This window comes from Calidris pugnax, unplaced genomic scaffold (genome assembly GCF_001431845.1).
Source record: "Calidris pugnax isolate Ruff unplaced genomic scaffold, ASM143184v1 scaffold38, whole genome shotgun sequence".
Classification (NCBI taxonomy): domain Eukaryota; kingdom Metazoa; phylum Chordata; class Aves; order Charadriiformes; family Scolopacidae; genus Calidris; species Calidris pugnax.
This window is the reverse complement of record NW_015090995.1, coordinates 7,492,926-7,516,768: the sequence shown is the minus strand read 5'-3', so window position 1 is coordinate 7,516,768 and position 23,843 is coordinate 7,492,926. Positions and strand designations below refer to the sequence as shown.

The 23,843-nt window shown below is 48.7% G+C and overlaps 2 protein-coding genes across 6 annotated transcripts in view; one reads left to right on the top strand and one right to left on the bottom strand.

Annotated features, from left to right (window-relative positions):
• Nucleotides 1-1,959: 1,959 nt before the first annotated feature.
• On the top strand, nucleotides 1,960-18,405 carry CD99L2 (CD99 molecule like 2). The gene is made up of 11 exons (XM_014954913.1): nucleotides 1,960-1,967; nucleotides 2,200-2,318; nucleotides 4,510-4,557; nucleotides 5,998-6,093; nucleotides 6,765-6,845; nucleotides 7,807-7,899; nucleotides 10,000-10,062; nucleotides 11,786-11,821; nucleotides 11,923-12,036; nucleotides 14,501-14,566; nucleotides 14,995-18,405. Exons 1-11 carry the CDS (start codon nucleotides 1,960-1,962, stop codon nucleotides 15,057-15,059), a joined length of 789 nt encoding a protein of 262 aa, XP_014810399.1. The 3' UTR covers nucleotides 15,060-18,405.
• A 2,635-nt stretch (nucleotides 18,406-21,040) lies between these two features.
• MTMR1 (myotubularin related protein 1) overlaps nucleotides 21,041-23,843 on the bottom strand; it is a 36,544-nt gene continuing 33,741 nt past the window's right edge. For all 5 annotated transcript variants that reach the window (XM_014955227.1, XM_014955228.1, XM_014955225.1 and 2 more), the window contains one exon: nucleotides 21,041-22,296. In XM_014955227.1, the coding sequence (XP_014810713.1) occupies nucleotides 22,132-22,296 (165 nt within the window). In that variant the 3' untranslated portion in view covers nucleotides 21,041-22,131. The remainder of the gene's footprint in view (nucleotides 22,297-23,843) is intronic.

Here is a 23,843-nt window from a genome sequence, read left to right as displayed (position 1 = left end):
GCAGAGGGAAGGGGTGGCTCCTGGAATACCAATGTGAGTCTGGGCGCTGCCACCACCACATCCCTGCTGCCAGCTCGCCCTGCCCGCCACCGCCATGGGGAACCGAAATGAACCACAGCGACAGCACGTTTCCCACCCGTCAGGTTTGGGGCACTTCTCATCCCCCCAGAGACACCCTGCGGTTTTCCCCTTCCACTTTCTTTTTTTTTTAAGCACGGTTTAAAATAGAAAGACAAGAACAACGGAGCCCCACCGGTTCCTGAAAATCCAGTAAAGGCAGAGGAAAAAGCCATACTGGGAGAAAGAGCCTGTTTGATATTGCCGGAGTAGCAAGACTGGGACAATCAGCCACTGCAGTAATGAGCTCGTGGGGTCTCAGCAGGGACATGCTGGTGGTTCAGCAGCACCTTGTGTGAGTGCTAAAGCTGGGAGGGTGTTCTTGTAACGTCGTGGATGATCCTGCTCCTTCCTGATTTTGCACCTCCACCTTTGCACAAGCCCCATACTGGGAGAAAGAGCCTGTTTGATATTGCCGGAGTAGCAAGACTGGGACAATCAGCCACTGCAGTAATGAGCTCGTGGGGTCTCAGCAGGGACATGCTGGTGGTTCAGCAGCACCTTGTGTGAGTGCTAAAGCTGGGAGGGTGTTCTTGTAACGTCGTGGATGATCCTGCTCCTTCCTGATTTTGCACCTCCACCTTTGCACAAGCAACCCTGTGGCTTCACCCAGGCTGTGGGAGTGGGAGAGCATCCCTTTCTGGCGGTGCCAATATTTCATCAGCAATAAGGCCCAAGAGGCAGATATTTCGGTGAGGGAGGGGAGGGGTGTGCAGGGGAGGCTGGGGGTGACCAAGCAAACCCTGCCGTGGTGCTGCTCTGAGCTGGGGGCTCATCCCCACACCTCACTCCACGGATTTCACATGGCGGTAACGGCTCCACCTGCGACGGGGCATCGCCCGCTGCCAGCCCTTCGGGGAGAACCATTGCCTCCCTTCGTCTTGATGAGAAACACAGCCCTGGGGCTGGGACATCTATTACTTACACATCCACATCCCGTAGCAGCTTAGTGCTTTGCCAGGGGAGAGAAGCCTGGAGCAACTCCCCAGCCATAAGCCCTGCATTTAAATCACGCCCAGGTTTGCTGAGTGCACGTTTAAACGGACGGCAGGTGAGAGGAGATGGGCTGTGTGAGTACATGAAACCAGAGCTGGAGGTGTCGCAGTACTTAGTGACCACTCCTGGTGGAAGTTTTTCACCAAAATGCTGATACCTGCTTTCTGATGGACGGGTACCTTCCCGTTGTTATTGTCCTTGTCAGTAAAGCTTTAAATTTATTCATGAAGCACGCCGGAGCTCAGGTGGCAATAGCTAAATCCATTTAGCAGTAGGAATAAGAGGAAAGCCATTTTAATGTTCTCTCGCAGTGCTGCAGTACTTAGCAAACCCAAAGGATATTAATTACTCAGCATGCTCTGAGATGTAAAAGCATGAATTTATCAAGACAAATACATTCAGAACTAGGGTAAGTCAACAGTAATTAACGCGATGCAAAAAAAAAGGCAGAGAAAGGAAGGATTAGCTGGCCCTATCGCAGGAGAACACGGCGTAGCACCCAGTTATCCCCGGGATATTATGAAGTGACTGGGGTTGTGGCGAGGCATCTCTAAGAAAAACAATCTGCCTGTGCCCGTCAGGTGTATCCCTGGGATGGGGCTTTGGTCCTGGCTGGTGTTACCAAGGCAGAGTGATGCAGGAGGTCTCTGAAATGCTAAGTCGTGCTCGGCAGCCAGCAGCAGCGTTTTCGTACGAAGCCTTTGATGTTGGAAGGCACTTGCGAAGAAGAGGTGCATAGGGCTTTTTTGTTTTTCACCGAATTTGTCTGCGCTGTCCCAATGTTTTCACGGTGTTTAGCAAATGTATAATCACGAGCACAGCCACAGATGAGTGGCAGCTCGCGAGATGAATTGGTAGGCTCTCCTTGACAAATTCAAGCATAGCGTGTGTTTTTATCCCACATCCATTAGGGCAGACAAATGGAAAATCCGGAGATGACTGCTCTGCAATTTACCAGTCACGGCATTTGGAGAAGGCTGATGTCTTCCTCATGGCCAATGATGGGTCAGGCTTAGGAAAAAACAGAAAGCCCTTTAAAAACTAAAGCAATTTGAGTGAATGAGTCTAGCCACGCTGTATTCAAAGGCGTTTTACTTTGTGCGGAGCAAGAACAACCAGTGCTGATTCTTTGTCTCCAGGTCATGGGGATGACCCAGGTGACTTCAGCCTAGAAGATGCCCTGTATGACCCCGGCGACAAGCGACGTAAGTCACATGTATTTATTTATTCTTTTCAAGAGGAGAAAACAAGTAGTCATTAACAGATGCAATTTGTTCTTTGGGATCTGATGCTGGAGGGAGGGTGGTGGAGGATACGGGCTGTCTCCTCATCTCTGCCCGGGGAGATGCGGTGTCCAGGCTTGCCAAGAGGTGGGACTGGGGATAGTGACTGGGAGCAGCTCTCGTTTTACACCCAAAAGAGATAAGCTAATTGCTGTGCAGCAGCTCCTCTCCCTCCCAGGGGCACATCTCATGCCTGTCCCCAGCCCCGAGGGCTGAGCCCAAGAGTGGTCTGTACCCAGACATGTCCCACGCTCCCCTGTGCTGCCCAGCCATGGAGATGCCAAGGTGGAGCTGCCAACGCCTGTGCCCAGGACCCCTCACTGCCCATGGGGTTCATGGTGACCCTCCCCAGAGCCAGTGCCTGGCCAGGCAGTAGCTGAGGGTGCTCTGCGAGCGATGCCGACCTCTGTGACCACACAAAATGCACCTGCAGGTGGTTAAGTGAAAGCAGTAACAGGGTTTGAAACCTCTTACTTCACAGCCTAACAACACACAGACACTTGTGTTACATTGGAGTTTACATGGAATAAAGAGTCCAGATGCTCCATGCACCTCTCCTGCGGCGTGCCGGGTCAGCAGGAGGCGGGGAGGATACACCATGGGGTACCAGACTTGGTCACGGGTCTGAGAGATCTCATCTAGGATTTCACAAGTCCTTTTATAGTGTGTTGTGGGGAGACCTGGTTAGAAAAACCTAACGGCCACCTCCTGCAGAGGGAAAGCAGCGTTTCCCCAGGCTGGAGTCCCAGCCTGCCCAGCTGCTGCATCCCGCTGGGAACTTCATCACATCAGCCCTGGAATAAAAGCAAGCGAGGGGCCTGGAGTAGGGTCGGGTCAAACTGTGCCAGCACACTGGAAATGAACCCCAGCAGCAGCACTCCCGTATTCAGAGGCGCAAATGGAAATTAATGGGAATAGAGCAGCCACGGCTCTTGCTTATAATTTATTCATATCCTTGGTAATGTTATCCACTATTAATAGATAGTGGTTTACAGGCCCTGAAAAAAATACATAATCAAACCCCCCAAAGGCTGAGTGTAGCTTGTTTTACCCCAGGAGCGGCCAGGGGGGCTGGAATCTGAACATGGGGTTGTCACCAAAATTCCTCCAGCTGACGGGGAACCTCCCGTATATAACACAGCACGGGAAATTATCTGTCATTTAACTAACCCGACCGGGCAAGGGACAGCAAAACATTGGCAGCTTACTCTTGTTTTGGATGCTATTCTGTACAGTATCTGCCCTTCCTCTTTTTGCTGCTGTCTAAATTGGGCACAGTTCATTACAGTGCTCTGCGTCCCGCTCCTCGGGATGCTGGCGGGCACGGAGGCAGCCTTCAGCCCCGGGCACAGCTGTGCCCTGCAGAGCTCTGGGTCCCATCCTGCACGGGGCTGTCACCACTCGCCCTTGGGCACGGGCAGTCCCCCTCCCTGTGGCCACTCGCCCTGTGTGTGGGGCTCCCGTGGCTCTGAGTGTACAAACACAGAGCAGCGATGCTCAGCTGGAAAAGCTTGGGGTGAAATCTCTGCCCTTTGTCTCTGCTCCCCAGTTCAAGAGGGACAGGGAACTACTGGAATGAGTCCAGCGAAGGTCAACAAAGATGATTCAAGGATTGGAGCATCCCCACTATGAAGCAACACTGAGAGAGCTGGGCCTCTTTAGTCTGGAGAAGAGAAGGCTGAGGGGAGACCTTATTAATGCTGACAAGTATCTCAAGGGTGGGTTGAAGGAGGAGGGAGCCAGACTCTTTTCAGTGGTTCCCAGTGAGAGGACGAGGGGCAACAGGCACAAGTTGGAACATAAGAGGTTCCACTCAAATATGAGGAAGAACTTCTTCACAGTGAGGGCGACGGAGCCCTGGCACAGGCTGCCCAGGGAGGGCGTGGAGTCCCCTTCTTTGGAGATCTTCAAGACCCGCCTGGATGCTCCTGAGTAACATGCTCTGACAAGCTCTAGGCAATCCTGCTTCAGCAGGGGAGTTGGACGAGATGATCTCTATGGCCCCTTCCAACTCTAAAAATTCAGTGAAATTCAGTGATTCTCAAACCAGGAGTGACGCGTTTTCGGTGATGCCCACGACTAACATTTTCCTCCCTCTCTTGTTTTGTCACAGCCACTCCCAAGAGCCCCAGAAAGCCGGCAGGTGGGGCAGGTAGGACAGGTGAGACCTTCTTGTGTGCATATCATTTAAGTTTGCATATTGTTCAGGTTTGTTTCCCACGGGGGTTTGAACCACAGGAGCCCCCCCAGGCTGCGTGTGTGTGTGTGTGTGGCTGGGATGCTGCTGCCATGGCAGAGGCTTTGGTGTGGACACCGTCACTTGCCCATAAGAAAGCTGGTGCCGGTGCGCACACGTGCACTCTATCCATACGGCCAAAGTAAATGCAATATTGATATTCCTGTCCATACTGAAGGCGAGTGGCCTCAGCATTTACAGCCAGGGCTGAATTTTGCACACTTTGCAGTATCCGAATGGAAAAGACACAAATCACTGCTCAGCTGCACAAGGGCTTTTGTTTCTGGCTGCGTGGCACCTGCTAGCTTTCCTTCCAGGGGGGAGCCCGGAGAACATTTTCCTTCCATTTTATTTTCTCCAAGATATCCCCAACATCCACAGACTGGCCCCAGCCTGGGGACATTTCCCCATCCAGGGAAAACACGTCTCTCCAACTCTTTGTGCCTGTCAGATGTCCTGGCTGGCTGGCTCCACGGCATCTGCCCCCGATGAGGAAGCTCCCTTAAATTCACTCGAGTTTCATCATTGGCAGCTTCTCTGGCCAAACATACCTACTTAAATATAGCGCGGTCACAAGAGCCGAGGGTTGCTCAACCCTGCCAGAGGAGCCAGAAATAAACTGCAGGGGAGGCAGGCTCAGGAGTGAACCCGCTCGCCCCTGCGTAAGGACCTTGGCACAAATTTAAGCCCATCCGACTGCCCAGCTCCTTGACCACCCTGATCTTGGCTAGGGACAAGAAAAGCCAAGTGCCAGAAGAACGCGCAGGGCTTCGTTGTTTGGATCCCAGCCCGAACGACGAGAGGTCATTTCATCCAGTGACCTCTCCCCGGGAGATGGATGGATGCCGAGGCTGAGGCTTTGTCTTGGCAAGTTTCTTCTTCCCCGGGGAGTGCTTTTTGGATGAGTGATGGCACCGAGGGGCTCCTGCGGCAGGTTCCCATGCCCTAACCCCCTCTCCTGTACAAGCTCCACTCAGCCCAGGGTCACGCGTGGGCAGTGATGCAGGGAGCAGAGCAGGTCCTGGCCACCAGCTCAATCCCTGCAGCTCCTGCTCATCTGCAGCCTCTGCAGGAGACCAGCAGGTCTCCCCCCAAGAATACATTATTTTGGGGTTGCTCAGGCTGGGGATGGGCAGCAGCCACAGCTCGGGTGGGGGAGAGTGAAGCGGTGGCCAGGCTGATCTGAAGCCTGCAGCAGGGTTGTGATTGAGCAGCAGAGCAGCTGGATGCCCTTTTCAGCCCCACGCTGATGGGGCACTGGTGCAGCATCACCTGCAGAGCTGCCCGCTGGGTGAGATGGGCCAAAAGCCTTGCACCACCCCATAAATGATGGGGGTTTTGATGATCCCTTCTCTCCTCCAACAGGCTTTGATTTGGCTGATTACTTTGACACCCCTCTGGACACAACCACCAAACCACCCAAGCCGACTCCGAAGCCCTTCCCCAGGCCCGGGAAGCCAGGTACTGCCCAGCTCCCCCCACCCAGGAGGGAGCATGTGTGTTCACCTTCGGGGCTCTGGATGGGGGAAAATGCTCCCCAGGGAACCGGGAGCCATCCCAGGAGGCTGGGATCAGGTGTTGATAGATGAGCTCCAGCAAGTACTGGTGACCACCAACAGGTGACTTCAAAAGGTGACCACCACCTCCTCTGCTCCTGCCGGCCGAGGAGATGCTCCAGGCTCTCGCTGACATGCCAGGAGGGGGACACTGCCAGCACTGTGGCTTTGGGAGGAAGGGAAGGGCTCAGGGGCAAGAAGTTCTCAGGATGGCAGCCATCACAGAAGAGAGAGAACTCTGCAGCAAACTTTCTAATTTACATTGAATGTGACACTCATGGTATGAAACAGTCCTGTTGGCAGCTTGGTTCAGGCACCTAGTTCTTGCTCCTCCTCTTTTGCTGAGGAGTCTCAAAAACACTGAGATCTTGAAGCCCACATGCCATAGCTGTCAATAAAGTAAACATTGTCACAAATTCAGACACTGGAGTCTTCTAAAAGTGCAGTTTTCCCAAGCATTAGAAAAGACTTTACTGAAAAGTGAAATTACTGAAAGAGTAAAATTCAGCTCAAACCAGGACAGAGGGTAACATCATTTTTGTCTCTCTTTCTTCCCCCGCCCCCCTCTCCCTTCAGACAACAGCTTTTGGGATGTCATCCATACCACCACAACCAAGAAGCCAAAAACTACGACGGCCTCCCCCAAGCGTAACCCAGGTGAGGACAAGCTCCTGTGGCTTCACCCTGGCACGGGGAGAGACTTGGGGACACGCTGTGACAGTGGCACGGCCCCTCACCCTGCTATTGCCAGCCTCTGCTGGCTTTGTTCACGAGACATCTAGGAAAAAACCCACAACCTAAATAGAAAATCACACGGCAGACACGGTATCTTGGCATTATCCTGCACTTTCTTAGGGGTCTCAACGGCTTTGCCTTTGCCTGGATTCAGGCTGTGGGTTGCTGTCCTGCTTGGCACGGCACAGCCCAGCCACCCCGGGCTCCACCGACCCCCCTGTCCCACAGGCTCAGGGCACCCTGTGGCACTTGCTGCCTGTTTACACACAGAGTTTTGGGAAAAAGGTTCTCCCAGGCTTCAGAAATAACTGCTTTTGGATGGGAATAGCTCAGGTGGGAGGGCGAAGGAGCTCAGCTTGGCTCCCTGCTGCAGCTTTAGCTGCTCTTTAGCAATAGATGCTCTGTCAGGGCTGGGCTGGGCGACGCGTGGAGGAAAATAACACTGAGAAATCACGCTGCAGATCGCTCCAGCTGGCACACCAGCACGGCACAGCCACCTCCATCCCCTCCCAGGTGTCCCCCTCCAACACTGCCCCTGGCCGGGAGCACCTCCTCCAACACTGCCTCCTCCTTGGGAGCGCCTGTCTGGCTCCCTCCTTTTCTATCTGGCTTGATTTATCCCATCTCCTGGCACTCAGGCCGTGGTGTGAGACCCTTTCTGCAGGAAGAACACAGCATTTCCCACCACGGCGGCATGAGGGCACAAAATGGGATGGGTTTGGAAGATCTGCCACACCACCGCATAGCAAAACTGGGAAATGCTTGTGTTGGAGACATCATCTCTTTTCCCTGGCAAAGCTGAACATTCCCCTGGTTAATGAATCAATTGCAGAGTTTCCCAGCCTGTGGCCAGCACCACTAACCCCCGTGTTGTTATCTTTAGCAAAGGATCCTATGGATTTTGACTTGGCTGATGCCCTTGACGATAAGAACGATAGGAAAGATCCCGGGAGGCCAAACTTAAGGCCAGGTGAAGGTACGTTGACTTCCCTTCTGTCCTGTGTGCTACCAGCCAGGTACAGGCACTCGCTGCCAGACACCATCCATGCGATGCCATGGGGCAAGGAGGAACAAAGGCACTGCCTTGTCCGAGGCTCCTGCCCTACCCTGCCCGTGCAGGGGGGACATTCCCAGAGCCCCAACTTTGGCAGCCCTTGGCAGAGAGGGGCTCTGCCAAACCACCTGCTGCCTGTCCCCAGGTTTCTTCCCCAGGGTCTCTTCTGACCCATTGAATTGTGGCGATTGTGTTAAACTCCCTCTCATCCCCACACCTGACAGCTATTTAACCCAGGGCATGCGCTGTTGGGGTTCACAGGCATTGCCAAGACATCAATCTAGAGCAGGATTAGGTCCTGGCATAACATACGCTATGGGCTCTGAGATATTATTTTTTTTTTTCCATCTCTAAAATACTCCGGTGAATGAATCCTTTGTCTACGAGGATTGTTCCCTTGAGCACTTGAGCTAGAAAACAGACTTTGCACGGCCAGTTTATTGACGTCAAGATGGCTGTATACCCTGCTCGCACGTGTAATTAATAGTCAGATATTTTATTAGATTGCATTAACTAGGTGACTTGCCTGCACTTTGATATTCTGGGCTTGTTGAGGTTTCAGACCCCTGCAGGAAAGGTTGAGGTGTTGAACCTCTGGAACATGGCACGGTTCACAAACCAGCACACATGTTTGTTCCCCCAGCATCACTGCGCCCAGACCTGCCTGGGACCTCTCCGGGTTCTGGCATAGTCAGGGTTTGTTTGGTTTTTTTCCCCTCTTTTTACACTCATTACTAAGCCCATAAATCTGTTTTTTGGGGTAAGGTGGTGAATAAGGCTGTCTCTTTCCAGCTATTAAGGCAAGGGTAACCCTTCCCAAGGCACAGCATCAGAGATGCTGGCTCAGTGCTGGGTCTCTTCTCCCATCAGATGCCTCGCTGCACCCCAAGGTTCCCTCTGGGACCGGAGCTGAGGGGTTCAACACCTCCACTCACTCACCTGCTGGTGCCCAGGCCGTTTCTCTGCGCCTGTCCTGTGCAAATTAAACACTCCCACTACAACTGAGGTAACTTCACCTGTACCGAGACGTGCTGGTGCTCAGTTCTTCTGCTGCAGCTGCTCCATCCCTCTGGGAAGGAGGAGAGTCAGCTCCCTGCCTGCAGGGCCCTGGGCCAGCAGGCTGGCACTGCTGGGGGCTTGCCAGAGGCAGGGCAAGGGCACATTGGTCCCTGGCATTACAACCATCACACACACAAACTGCTTCCTCCTTCTTCCTCCCCTGCCAGCTGAGGCTCAGCAGCCAAAACATTTCATAAACTCATAGATACACCAGTCACTTCAGTTAAAAAAGGAAAATAACGCAGTGATTTAAACTTTGATTCAAGGATATTTCTTTCAAGCTTGGCTTAAAGTCAATTTTTAGGAGCTTAAAACAGTTTTGGTTAAATGTTTTGTTAACATCTGGTAATTGTGAGAGAAGCAGAACTGCATCCTGCGCAGTCCCTGTTCTCGCTGGGGACTGAGTACCAGCTGACTGGGAGCTGCTGGTTTAAATGGGGGTGCAAAGCCCTGCTCCGGTCTCTGCCACACAGAAAGCCCCACACGGCTCTTCAAAATAGCTGTTTTGGAGAAGTAGAGTTTTAGAGAAAATACTCGAATGAGTAGAGCAGGCTCCATCTGCCCAGAGAGGAGCATTTCTCCAGGAGCAGGGGTTTGCAGGAGGCCAGTCCCACCCCAGGTACGGATGCTCACAGGCAACCCCTGCCCAGAATCCCCCAGAAGTCCCATTTCCAGGCCCCGCATGTCCAAAGACACTTGATTTTTGGGATACCTCCCATTCCAAGCCACGCACTGTTTTTCCTTCCTGTGATGATGTTTCCTCAGCAGCTCTGGCTGCATTCACCCTCCCAGGCAGCAGCTGTGGTGTTTCAGTGGCTGAATTTGGGTTTATGTGGGTCGGGAGGGTGAGCTCCCCCTCTGCCATGGGGCACACGTGAAGCCCATGAGAGCTCTCCACGGGGATGCCACCTCCCACATCTCCCTTCAGGTGCCAGCCACCATTTGTTGCTGTTATTTTTAAAGGGTTTTCAGATGACGACCTGGCCAGCATTGTGGATGGCGGCTACAGCCCAGACGAGAAGAAAGGTGAGTGGTGACCTACGTTTGCTCGTTTGCTTTTTGCAGTCATGGCTCAGGCAATAGTCACGGTATCGCCCAACCTCACCTTCTCAAGGGGGCACGCACGCAGGGAAAGGGGCTCTCAGCCTTGGAATCACGGAATTGTCAGATCTAGAGATCATCTGGTCCAACTCCCCTGCTAAAGCAGGGTTGCCCAGAGCACATCACTCAGGACTGCATCCAGGCGGGTCTTGAAGATCTTCAGAGAAGGGGACTCCACACCCTCCCTGGGCAGCCTGTTCCAGTGCTCCGTCACCCTCACCATAAAGAAGTTTCTTCTCATAATTGAATGGAACTTCCCATGTTCCAGCTTGAGCCCGTTGCCCCTTGTCCTATTGCTGGAAGCCACTGAAAAGAGCCCAGTTCCAACATCCTTCAACCCACCCTTTAGATACTTATAAACATAAATAAGGTCTCCCCTCAGCCTTCACTTCTCCAGGCTAAAGAGCCCCAGCTCCTTGAGCCTTTCCTCGTAAGGGAGGTGCTCCAATCCCTTAATCATCTTTGTTGCCCTACGCTGGACTCTCTCCAGTAGTTCCCTGTCTCTCTTGAACTGGGGAGCCCAGAACTGGACGCAGGATTCCAGTTGTGGCCTCACCAGTGCAGAGTAGAGAAGGAGAATGACCTCCCTTGACCTACTGGCCACACTCTTCCCTATGCAGCCCAGGATTCCATTGGCCCTCTTGGCGACAAGGGCACATTGCTAGCTCATGGAAAGTGTGCTGTCTACCAGGACCCCCAGATCCTTTTCCTCAGTAGTTGGAACTTGGAACCCAGTTTTTGGCCTCCAGGGTCATATCTCATGCCAGTGGTTGGAGGTGCTGATTTTTGAACTGTGTGGAGGCTCTGCAGCTCCAGCTGCCACCAGGGCAGACGGGACCCACATCTCCCCATCCACCTCGAAAGCAGATGCCCACCCCTGTGCCATGAGAGGGCACAAGCCTTCGTTTACCTTCCACCATGTGACCACCAGTGGCTGAAACAAGAAGGAAAACCAGCAACAATGGGATAAGCCTGCGCCTTTGCGAGGATCCGCAGCATTAAATATTAAAAGCAGTCAAGTAAAGAGATGAATGCCACAAGCCCAATCAACATTTAATGAATCCCTGTGCCAAGGACAAACCGCATCAGAGGCATTAATACAATGCTGACCTGCTTCCATAAATTCAGGATGTAAGTGACTCAGTGAGGGCTGCAGCTTCCAGAAGAAGCAGCTTCTCCTCCCAACCCAGTTTCTCCAGGGAAGGTGATTTTAAAATAGACTTCAAGCCGAGTGAGGGTTCCCTGACATTACAGAGCTTCACGAACCACCTCCCTGTGGTGGCCCAAGTGTGCTCCCTGTCTGACAACACATCATTTATCTGCCCTTTGCACAGAGGTGAGGTGAACTGTGATGGAGGGAGGGATGTCCCCTGCATGTCCCCAAGCACTCACGATGGGAGGGCAGATCAGATCAGCTTCAGACCCCTCTGAGAAACAGCAAGGAGCCACCTGGGGCAGCCAGGCAGAGGTGTGGGGCAGCAGAGACACTGCACCCCATGGGGGGACACACTAATCCCCAGCCCTGGGGTGCCCCTGGGGCTGCACCACTGCCCCTGCCCCATGTGCCCACTCTGTCCCAGGCTGCCCCACACAGGGACAGGGGGAGCAGAGGGACACGGGGCCACTGACGGGTTTGTGTCTCTTGCAGGTGCCGGGGGCAACACCGACAGCAACTACGGCGGAGGTAGGTACCACCATGGCCACGGGGACGGCAGTGGGACGGGAGGGGACGGGTGGCGCGTGTACCCCTGCCACACAGCTCCCCACTCTCTCTGTGCCCCACAGTGGCAGAGACGGGAACGATTGCTGGCATCGCCAGCGCCCTGGCCATGGCACTCATCGGGGCCGTCTCCAGCTACATCTCCTACCAGCAGAAGAAGTTCTGCTTCAGCATCCAGCGTAAGTTGTGTCACATCCTACCCCGAACACAGAGCAAGCACCCACCTATTTACCCCCTTAACCCTGCTGCTGTTTCACAGCCTGGAGGCAGAAGGGGGATATCAGGTATCCAGTGGCCCAGAGCTGGCAGAGCAAAGCCTCAGCCATGGCTTGCCAAGCCCCCCTGACCCCACCGGTGGCAACACAGTCACAGCCAAAGCCCAAACCACCCACACCAAACAGGGTAAATATGGAAAAAACCCACCCTAAAGCAAACAAACCAAAAAAAACCCACCCAAAATCTCAGCAAAAGGTAAAAACTCACCAGGCAGCAGCAGCAACAGTGGCCACAGTGAAGGAAGCACAGGGAGCATCTGCAACTCTGGCACCATGGGTGGTACAACCCACCCCACCCTCCTGCAGGTGTGCAGCAATCACTGCAATTAAGTGCAAATGAAGCAGCAAAGCTTCTTACTCCCAGAAAGCACCTTTTGCAGGAGCTGCCCCATAAAGTTTCCCAGTGGCAGCATCACAGGAGGTGTCCCAACAGCCTCACCCCACGGCACCACCCTGGCCACGGTGGGCTCCTGAGCCTGTTAAGGGCTGGTTGCAAACAGCTGGAAAAAGCTCTTTTTAAATTAATCAATTGAAATCTCCTGCGAGTCTCCTTTGCTCTGGGGGAAGGGTGTTTGGGGTTGGAAATTTCTGCAGGAATCGTGCTATTTTCCCAGTCGTGCCTGAAACAAACAGGAGCATTTTGGTAAATTAGATCAGCAGGAAAAGTCAAATGAATGTGATGGAATGAAACACCCTTGTATATTCCCCCCACTTAAATGATATTTTGGCAAGAATAAATAATTAAAAAAAAAAAAAGAGTAAAGGCTTTGATGAGGGGGAAGCTGAGAGACACAAAGCCCCAGAAAGGCGGCAGGAAATTAAAGTTAATTATAAAGGAGGATTAATTTAAGCCATCAGACATGGCATGCTGGGCTAATGTCAGGCCTTAGATGCATTGCAATGCATGACAGAAATCTAAGAGCCGTCAGCCACTGCAAAAGTGGCTTTTTATTGAGAAACATAAATTGCAGTTGGTGTTATCCCAGCAAAACACATGTCTGGGGGGAGGCAGCGGGGGGGTGTGGTGACCACTCGCTGGAGGCACAGAGGAACGGGCTCGGCTTTTTCCTTCCCTTGCCCAGCCATCCTTCAGCTCCATAACTCAGTTTTGAGTCTCTCCTGGCAAGTGTTTGCTGATTCCTCTAAAGGATGTGCACGGTGCTGCCTGCTATTCTTTATCCCACTGTTTTTCCTTACACCGTGTCTCCCCCTCACTAGCCATGCCCTAGGCTGTGCCTCAGCCTTGGTGTCCCTTTGTCACAAGCACTTACTGTCCCCAGGCAGGACGGGGGCTGTGGGCAGCTCCTCTCCTGCCTCCACGGCTTGGCCAGCTGCAGACTGGCTGTCTCTGATGGCACGGGAAGTTTTATGGTGGTTTTTTTTTTAGCCAGTTGCAGAAACTTTCCCTCTCTCCCACCCCTTGGAGGCAGAGGCTGCCCCATTGCTGCCATCCTGCTGCTTTGCCTTGGCCCTGCCACAGTTCCCTGTCTCCCTCCTTCCCCATCAGGTAGGAGTGAGCCCCAGTGAAACCTGGTGGTGAGGCACAGCGAGTCCCTGCCACGCTTCATGCTGCCTGTAGATGTGTATTAAGTGTAGATCCCAAAAAATCGTGTGTCGCATGGCCACAGCGTGGACTGCCTCACCTTCCTTCACAAACCCCCACTGCCACCTCCCCTTCCTGCTGGGATGAAACAGCACAGCACTCCCATCGCTGCCTCTCTCCAAAGAGGTCCTTCAGAGGAGCTCTAGAGGGTGGATGAGGTCCATGGCACGCCTCAGACTGTCTTAACTCAAGCTTCTGCAGCTCTGAGCTGGACCACCGTGAACGGTGCCACCCCTTTCCTCCTGCTGCCCCATTGCAGCACCCAGCCTTGCCCCTGGACACTTGTTGCAAACATTGGAAACTTCTTTGCATTTAAATAAGGGACTTATTTGGGGTTTGACACCCCACTGGGATCCCGCTGCATCACCCCAGCCCTGCTCTGAACTGCTTCTTGCAGCCCTGGCCCGTCCATCCTGAGGATGTACCCACTCCATGCACATCTCCTCGCCGAGTGCCTCAGCGCAGTAATTAGCTGTGCTGCCACGCCAGATAACGATGAAGCAAGAGACTCAGAAAAAAGGGCTGCTGCTAAAAGCTGTGCCTTCTAGGCCAGCCTCTGGGGTCACCTTAAAATCCAGCAGCGCTTTCTCGGCGCTGGTTGAGGTTTACTGGTGTCTCTACCACTGAGGATGCTGATGGGAGGTTGCAAAAAGGCATCTTGGCTGGTATAGCAGGTTGGCCCGTTACCAGAGTTTTTAAGGCATCAAAGCAAATCATTTTTACTTCCTACCCTCCCGTCTCACGCTCTCTATTGTTACTTCTCAGAGGGACTTAACGCGGAGTACGTGAAAGGAGAGAACATGGAAGCTGTTGTGAGCGAGGAGCCCCAAGGTGAGACCCTTCATACCTTACCCTGCCTGTGTTTGGCCACAAAAGTGGCTTTCCTGGGGACTGTAAGAGGGTCCCTCGCACTGTGCAGAGCTGCCCTGTCTCTTTTATGAAGACACCACTTGGGTGATGCTGCAGCTTTTTCCAAAACACCCACCACAGTGTTTTTCCCCCCTTTACTGCACAGGAAGGAAGAGACCGAGGAGCTCACGCTGCAAACGGTGGCAGTTAATATTTCGCTCTCATGTTTTCAGCCATCGGGAGCGTCTCAGACAGAAAAAGCACGATCCTTCTTTCAGTGACAGCTAATCAAGGCTGCTGCACAGGCTGTTCAATGTCACACACAGCCAGCCAGTACTGGGAGCCCATCGCTGGCACTCTGGTTCCATCGCGTGCTCTCATACTCACTGATTTTTTCTCTTTCTCCCTAGTTAAATATTCAGTGCTGGAAACACAGTCGGCAGAACCACCAAAACCAGAGAGTGCGAAGATGTAGAGCACCACCCGGGGCTAGAGGAGAATCCGACAGCAGCAAATGGAGATCTTACATGCTTGTGATTTAGCTTTTTATTTCATTTGACTCCAAAGCTATTTAATGTCTACTTAGGCTTGAACTGGCTTCTTACTGCTCTAGGCTTTAGGGTTAGAGTGGTAGCATGTGTTTATTTTTTGTAAAGAGGTATAAGTTTACACTGAAGTAATAGTGTAGGTTTGATGTCCAGGGGTATGCAAACCAACAGTCAGTAGTGGTCAGTTTTCAACTGGTCCTTTCAATTTAAGGGACAATGTCTTTTTCGAGGAGCAGAAGAGCTTACAGGTGTGAGGACAGTGAAGTGCCTGTAAATAGCAACCCAAAGCAAACCATCCAAAGCCCTTTGTAAAGCACCTCCAGCCAACTGCTGCCATCAGCTATGGGCACGTCTGATGAAAACTGCACGTTTCCTGAGGGTAGATTGTGGTCCCTGGGGTAGTTACACCCACAAACCAAGTGCCTACAGGTGGGTCCTCTGCTGGGGCCTCGGGCTGGGGCAGGTGGCCCCCTGCTCTGAAGCCAGGAGTCGAGGATGCGTCACCACCACACAGCACTGGGCTTCTAACCACATAAAAGGACTGATTTTTCACACCAAGTCATAAATACAGGTAACAGCAGCGTTCGCTTGTAGCAAATACCATTTGATTGCTTGGCTATGCTGGAGATCAGGAGCTGAGGGTGCCAAGTGATAGTTTGTCCGTCTGACATGAGATAGTCACCGAAATGAAAGCTGTTTGGGTGCTTTCAAGGACAGGTTCAGATCTCGCTCACGCTAGAACAAATTATTGATTTAACCCAAAAACAGGACAAAGTATGTATCCGTTCAGACCTGTAACACTGGCTACCACCAGTGGTACTGGTATCAACACCTGACTTTTGCTGTCTTGCAAGAATTTGTGTTTGAATTTGCAATCCCTCCCCAACCCTTTTTAATTGCTGCTAAAGTGTGGATGCTGCCACTTTCCAATATGTGTATCCAAATCAACGACTGCTTAAAAAGCATGCTCTGAAGTGAGGGAAAGTTCACTTGGTGTAAGAGGTACTCACTATTTATATATACAGACCTGAAATGTGTGCATTTTGTACTGTTTTGCAAATCCTGTATTTTGTGAATGTGTATTTAAAAAAAAAGCCTTTGGGTTTGATGTACAAATTCCCAGCTTTAGGTAGACAGGACTTAGGGGCAGCCTTGCCCAGAGCTGAAGCAGCCCAGGAGCGATGCTGCCCACCAGCCCCCTTGGAAAGGAAATTGCCCAGGAACACGCTGGAGTATTTTGCAATAGCTGCACGATTCTTTATGCTCTTTGTACCACTTGCACTTTTAAAGCCTTACACTAGCTCTAGCCAAACAGCGATAGTGTTTTGTATGGGAGATGAGTTCTAGGGATATACGGTGCCTCATGTATATTCTGAGTCCTTAGGCTACACCCTTACTGCTACCAACTACCCCCTCCTTTGTTTTAGCAATGTGTTTGGATTCGGAAACGAAATATTTAATTACTGGCTGCTCAGAGACTGGAAGCAGGGGGAGTCGAGCTGGGCTGCCCCCCGTCTGCTCGCTCCCCGAGGAGCAGTGTGTGCATCCCCGCTCCCAAACACCAGCCTCTGCTTTGCTTTCGGGGCCAAACACATTTGCAAGAAGCTGTAGCATGAAAAAACGTTTTTGAGAAAGCCACTGGAGATGAGACGTGACCGCACGGCATCCATGGACACCAGGAGCAGTTTTCCTACCTTAGATCAAGTGATGGGACTTCTGTTTCTCCTCTTCCCGATGCCGGGGGTTTCTGGAGGAGCAGGGGATGGAGCTCATGGAGTTTCTGTCACCCACCTACCCTCTTCATCTAGTGCACAGTGTGATGGAGAACAGAGCACCTGCCCCTCCTTTGAGAAACTCTTACACTAGAACATATAGGATAAATAAGTGTCCAATTCACAAACACTGCAGTTAAAAAAAGAAAAAAGGGCCAAAAAAAAGCTATTTCACTGAAAAAAACCACCCAGTTTCTACAACTTCGAAGTTGCTCTGTTCCCCAAGGCCTTTTCTATGACTTTGGCGAACACTTTCACCTTAGTGTAATTCCTAGGAATGTGGAAAACCGTAAATGCACAGTAAAAGGGAGCACTTTTTCAAAAATTTACAGTAACAGGATTAAAGATCTCTTTCTCTAGGATTTCAGATAGGAAAATATTGCCAAATAACGTAAAGAAACTAAACTTGGTCTTCTTTTCAAAACTGGACAAAAGTCTTAATGTGCTAAATGTCAGTAAAAGCTCAAATTGCTTTTTATTGCAGTCTGTCTCCTTCAGCTGAACCCTCAGACCAGCCTCTGAGAAACAGGGAGCTGATACCCCCTCTGTATTTTAGGCATTAGAGCAACCGAGAGGATTCCTGTGTATTTTCTTCGTAGTGATCCAAGTTCTGAAACAACTGACCCAGCACTGACCTTGAACTACTTTCACTTAGCGACTATTCTCTTCAAATCTGGACATGGAATTTTTTTTAAATCCTGCACTTTAGGTTCTGTATACATGGTAGGAATTTTCTCATCCTTTATAAAAAAAGGCCATAAGAAAATGGGAAATTTTTTTATGAGTCCAAGACCTATATATAGACCTGCTCAGAGAGTTTACACTAACTGTGCTGTGAGCCCTTTTTCTTACCACACTTCGCTTCTTTGGCTTCATTAAAGCTAATTTTAATATAATTATTCAGAAAAGTTTTCTCAATTGAAGAGAAAACAGAGAATTGAAGGAATGTAACTAGCTTTTGTCCTGTTGTTTATCAATTACTTGCATTTTCCTTTGGCAATATTGTAGTAGCTTCATAATTTTGAGATTTGGCAATACTGTTGTAGCTCCTTTGTTCTAGATTCTTCAGGCGAGGATACTCTGACATCAATCTCTGCTACTAGAAATTCCATCATTTCCATGCAGCCCCGCTAAGGAACCCCTACAAGTGCTGAACTGTCATTCTTAACTACTCATTTGTTATGTTCAAAATGGAATTAGTCCATAATACCATTTCAGATTCTGAAAAAAGTAAGATGAGTCGACAAGCCAAGGTTTTAAAAATCTGCTTCTGCAGCGAAGGAGGCTCAGGAACAAATGATGTGAAATGAGGGAAACCTTTCTTTTGAGTGAGGGTCCTACTGAGCCGCTGCCGCAGACGCGATCTGTACCAAATGAACACTGAATGTTACAGTATGAGAAGATAATGTGCATGTAAGGATCATGGAGGTAAAAATCAGAATTTGACTACCATTGGAAAACACCAAATAAAACAAGTTGTCTTGTAAGACATTTTAGACTTGATTTTTTGTGGTTTTTTTCGTGCTGGAAATAAACTGCAGATACTGGGGTATAGCCTTATTTAATGTAGTCCTAGAAGAGGTGACATAAAAGACTTTATTTAAAAGAACAAAACAAAGTGGACTTTGTGAGAAAACAAGTATCATTATGAAAACTTTAATTTAATGATAAAAATGAAGTATTTGCATGGACACAGACACACTCTCCTCGGGTCACCCAGCTGCTAAACTCCAGGTAGTGCCCCGTGTCCCTGGCTGCTCCCAGCACGGCTGGGTTTTGGTCCCTTTCGCTGCCCCAGGTTTCCTGCAGTTTTCTTTGGAATGTCACATCCAGTGGGTGAGTCTCCCATGCAGTGCAAACTACACTTCTGACCTGTGTATAACGATGCAGCACGTAGTCTCACAGTCAAAAAAAGTGGCTTCTATTTCAAACTAGCTACTCCCAACTCATACCTGTTGTAGAAATGAAATTCTTCCCAACTGCACAAGATCTGGCAGTCAAAAGATCTCTAATATTAAAGATATAACCACTTAGTTCAGCGGATCGGCAGTCAAAAGATCTCTAATATTAAAGATACCCACTTAGTTCAGCAGATTTGATCTCTCAACAAATGGCTATTTTCTTTTTCCTTTTTAACAGAAAAGCTGTAGGTTGGGAATACTCTAAATTGTCCAATTTACTTTGTCCTCTGCTGTGGGGCTCAATGAATGGGAGCTGTTGATCCCAACAACTGCTCTCTGTTAGGAGAACCAGCCATTCTTGGTGTTACTACATACGGCATGTGAATCAGTACAGCTTTTCTTGGAAAATAAGAGAAAAATCAAACACTTCTTGTTTAAAGCTTTAACTCCTTGCGAGGAAGGCTGCCTATGCAGGGAACAGAACCAGGCAGATAGGAGTGTTTACCAGCTTTAAACGCCTTCTTCCATTTTAACGAAACAACAAAAACAACTTTTATCTACAAAGGAGGAAAAAGTGTAATTCAGCTCTGAAACAGGACTAAAAAGGCAAAGCATCTGATGCTGATGATTCACTTAATTTATGTCATAATCAAAAAACTGTTTCAGTTGGTTACCAAGGCTTCAGCCCTTTCTGGGACACCGGATTCAGGTTGTTCCCCCTCTCACGTGTCATTGACAACAGGAAAATCCTGCAGGTCACATTTAACTGCTCGCAGTCTTTGCACATTCTCTTTATGCTTGGCAGAGTCAAAATGAAAAACTGAAGCAAAAGAGTATCTAGCTTTTGAATGAAAAGTTAATAGTTCTCTTGAAGGGAGGAATCAGAGAGGAAAATCAGAGAGGAAACAGGATCCTGCTCTTTCCCCCACCAGTTTAAAAAATAATGACAGAAGTAGTTGTTAAATCAATAGGAAAAAATCTGATTATCAGGAATCAGACTGAGTACAAAGACAGTCACCTCTTCCATGTAAGACTCTGCTGTAACTAGCATATATGAGCTATATAGCACTTTGACAATCTCCATGCTAAGTACCTCCAAGAACCTCCATTGTGCCCACACGGATGGCAGCAGGAGCCCTCCCCCAGCGCTCTCCCGTGGATCAGAGCAGACTCACTCAGCCAGGCTCAAACTTGTGGATAAACAGACAGTCAGTTGAAATCACTGCTATTCTCCTATGCAAAACCGAGCTCTAGGAATCCAAGCTTTCAAAATCTCAGAATGCCCAAGCTAATCCAGTCATCACTTTTACAATAATTATAGAGAAAATGTTGTGATTATTAGCAGCAATGAAGAGGAAAACTTCAAAAGATTTTCTTTAGCACTGCATTTTAGAGATAATGTGCTTTACTTTAATATACAGTTAAAATGTCAAGGAAATCCGAAGTATGGAAGAGTTTAATTCAATACCAGCTCAACATATTTTGGCAATGTAAAATTCACTGCTGGCGTATTGTTCAGCAGAACCATTTTTACAAGAAAACACCTTTCATCCATTTATAAAAAGCCTGAGCTCGATTAAGAGATGCAACACTGCAAGTTTTCCTAAGCTTTGTTCTGGTAGGTGAGTATCTATTATAAAAAAAGCATTCACGATAATAAAAAGGACATGTGGAAATACCCTGCACTGCACAGTAAACTCGTAAGACTGGACACAGCACATCTGCCTTTCCAGCTGAGGCTGCAGAAATGCTCATGGCTCTCCTTACGCATTAACTACACGTTACACACGTGAAGGCAGAGAAACAGGGAAGCGCCGTCGCGTATTAAGAACAAACGCGCAGTAATAAATGAATACTCACAGGCAGTAAAAACCACAGTTCAGCATATAGAATCAACTGGCTCTTAAGAACGAGGCTTAATTCGCACTACCAGAACTTGGGCAACACAAGCACAAGTCAAAAAGCAGAGCTGCAGTGATTAAGTGCCCTAAGGAGAAGAACCAGATTCTCACGAAAACAGCAAGGAAAACAATCCAGGGAAAGTTTTCAGCATGCACCGTTTCTGGGCCTTCCAGGAAAGCCACGGAATCCTTTTTTAAAAGGCTGGATGTAACAGAAATCAAATCTCTCCGATATGAATATTTTAGGGGGGAGATGAAAGACAGTTGGAAATGTATATTTTATATGAAAATGCCACTAAATTATTCACTTTACAGAAAAAAATGCTAGCAGCAATTTAAAAAACAAAAAGCCAAGAGGCTTTATTTCAAGAAAACCAATTACGATCATATTATTTAAAAACTTTGTCAAACAAAGTCATTACAAGTTAAGGTCTTCAAAAGAGTTTGGACAGGCAGGATCCATTTTCTGAACTTACAGCTCAAAACCACGGGAGTTTGCATATGTTTCACATCACATACATCTGTATAAAGGGACACAGCTTTGCATTTTGTGTGTACACTTTAAAACAAAACATGCTTAACAAAATGTGGAGCTATACAGACTATACAATTTACACAGCTGGGTGTCATTCCAACCCCAAATATTACCATTTGCTAGAAAACAAACTTTTACTTTGTACAAGACTTTGACATGAATAAGTTTACCCCTTGCTCAGGAGGCTGAAACTGAACAATAAGCTAAACAGTCAAAAGACTTTATTTCAACTTGTACAAAAGGCATTAAAAAACCTAAAATACATGCTTTACCAAATATATTACATCATACACGTCAGTGTGGTGTACTTGATAAATCCAGCTTAACTTCATCCACTTTTAATGGCATACTTAGTCAAAATGTAAAACTGACTACACTGGAAAACATTTCTTTTAAAATCAATTTCCAAGTCCATTAATTACCTAAAAAAAATAAAATGCTCTAGCAAAATAAAAAATAATATTACTGAGTGAAATAAGGAGCTCCCATTCAGAAAAACGTTCTGTGTTCTGTGTAAGCATCATGTGCCATTTAATCTGATGCTCTCAACCAGGCATGGTACCCCAGGCAGCGTGAGAGGCATTTTTCTGTCTGCTTGGCAGATGGATTCCTTTTTAGGATGGTTAAATTGTTAGTTGTTCAAAACAAAGTTTAATTTCACAATTGGTGATTTAGCTAGAGATGTCAAAACACGTAGGAACTGCCAACAAGAAAATACATCACATCTATTGAAGCTCTTTTTGGCCTCATCACGATAATACCAGACACAGAGTAAGGCATGTAGATCATAGCAATTACAAGTCACTCACAATCCTTTTGTGATGGGAAAAGCATCGCACCCTCCTCTCTGTGTTACCTGACGAATTTTTTCACATGGCTTTTGTTAGATATCACACAGAGGTGTGCACTGGTGTGGCTGAATGGGAGGGAGATGAACCTCGATCAGAAGAGGAAGAAATGGATCGCGTCGCCGCTTCCCGCTGCAGATCTTCAACCTTCTTCTGAAGCTCCGCCCGGATGGCCAGGAGCTCTTTAAGATTTTGATGGATTGGAACCTGCCAGATGAAAAAAGAAATGGCTTATTTTGACTCTCATATTGAGTTATCTTCTAAAGCAATGCTTCCACTGTTTCCTTCAGTGACACGGTGAGTCCAATACCTATGTATTTCAAATATTAGGGAAAGTGCTTCTTTAGTCATTTGAAATGAAACATGTCAGCAAACTGTCCCTTTCTTACACCACAACTGGCAGGACCCCTATTCAAAAGACTGTTTGCAAATGGTCTCGATGGGCTATTGAACATATTCCAATAACTGCACCCCTATCCCTTATCAGTAACACTTCCAGTTGAACTTAAAATGCCTTTCCCGGGAACTAGTTCCCCTGCCTGTTGGGACAGAAATTATTTTGTAAAGAGAGTAGAGTTTACAAATCTGGCTCCACGCAGAGCATCTTGTTACTCTTCTAACCAGGCGTCTTTCCAAGAGTCTGACCCCTTCCAGCTTGTCAGTGAGAAAAGTGCAGCAGCCAAGAGAGTTGTGCTTGTGGTGGACCTCCCGGAGTCACACTCTGATAAACCTTTCGTAGAAATGGCTCAGGTTTCTGTCTCTACGTCTGACAGTGCCCAAAAAACACCAGAGGTGCAGCTCTCTGCGTCTGACTTCTAGGCATTGCCCACACTCATCTGGAACATTCAGTTCTATCACGGCCAAAGGAAGATGCAAGCCACACTGGTTTTTGCAGCTGGATCTGTTATCTCAGACAAGCACAAAAAGACCTCCCCACCTTCCAAATGCTACAGAAAGGCCAAAAAAGTTTGACTGTAAATTGCTTTTAATTTATTTTATCCTGTATAAACTCTAATTGTTTCCAGCTTTGGGGAAGAGCGAGATGGGAAAATAATTTAATTGGGCTGGTGAGACAATCACAGGGAAATGCAGCAATGGGAAGCCTTTGGATTGCAAGATATTGTATGTAATTTATACCCCGGGACTCTGGAATGCCAGGCTCCAGGGAACTGCTTTCACCCACAATCACCTCCTGCTGCTTCAAAGTGATTACAGGGCTGGGAGGCACACCTGAGCATGAAATTCTCACACCATGCCATGAAGAAGCTGTTAAAAAAAACAGAACAGGTTTCTCTTCTTGCCTTCAACAAACAACTCAGTCACAATGTATGTTTTTTGTGAATTCAGGCTTTTGAATGAAAGTTCATCAAAAATCCAAGCATCCGATTTTGACTTTTCCAAAATCTAACACTCATGTTTTGGAACAGGAAAATACCATTTCATTTCTAACTTTAGTTCTAACTTCAAATAATATAATAGCATCAAACAGTCTGGTTTAGGTCATCTTTTTGGACATACACTTTTTTTCTTGTTTGTGACTTAACCCATGAACAGAAACTTCAGTTTTTTCACAAAGTGCTGCCCCCTGAGAGTCATCAATCCATCTAGCATGCCATCTAAAGCAATTTTAAAAGCATAACTTTTTGAGTCTTCAGCAGAACAATTGTTGCAAACCGTCAGGCTCCCCATGACCCCACAGCCCTGCCTTCGCCATGCAATGAATTCCTTCTCTGCTTCCAATCTTCTCCTGTAGC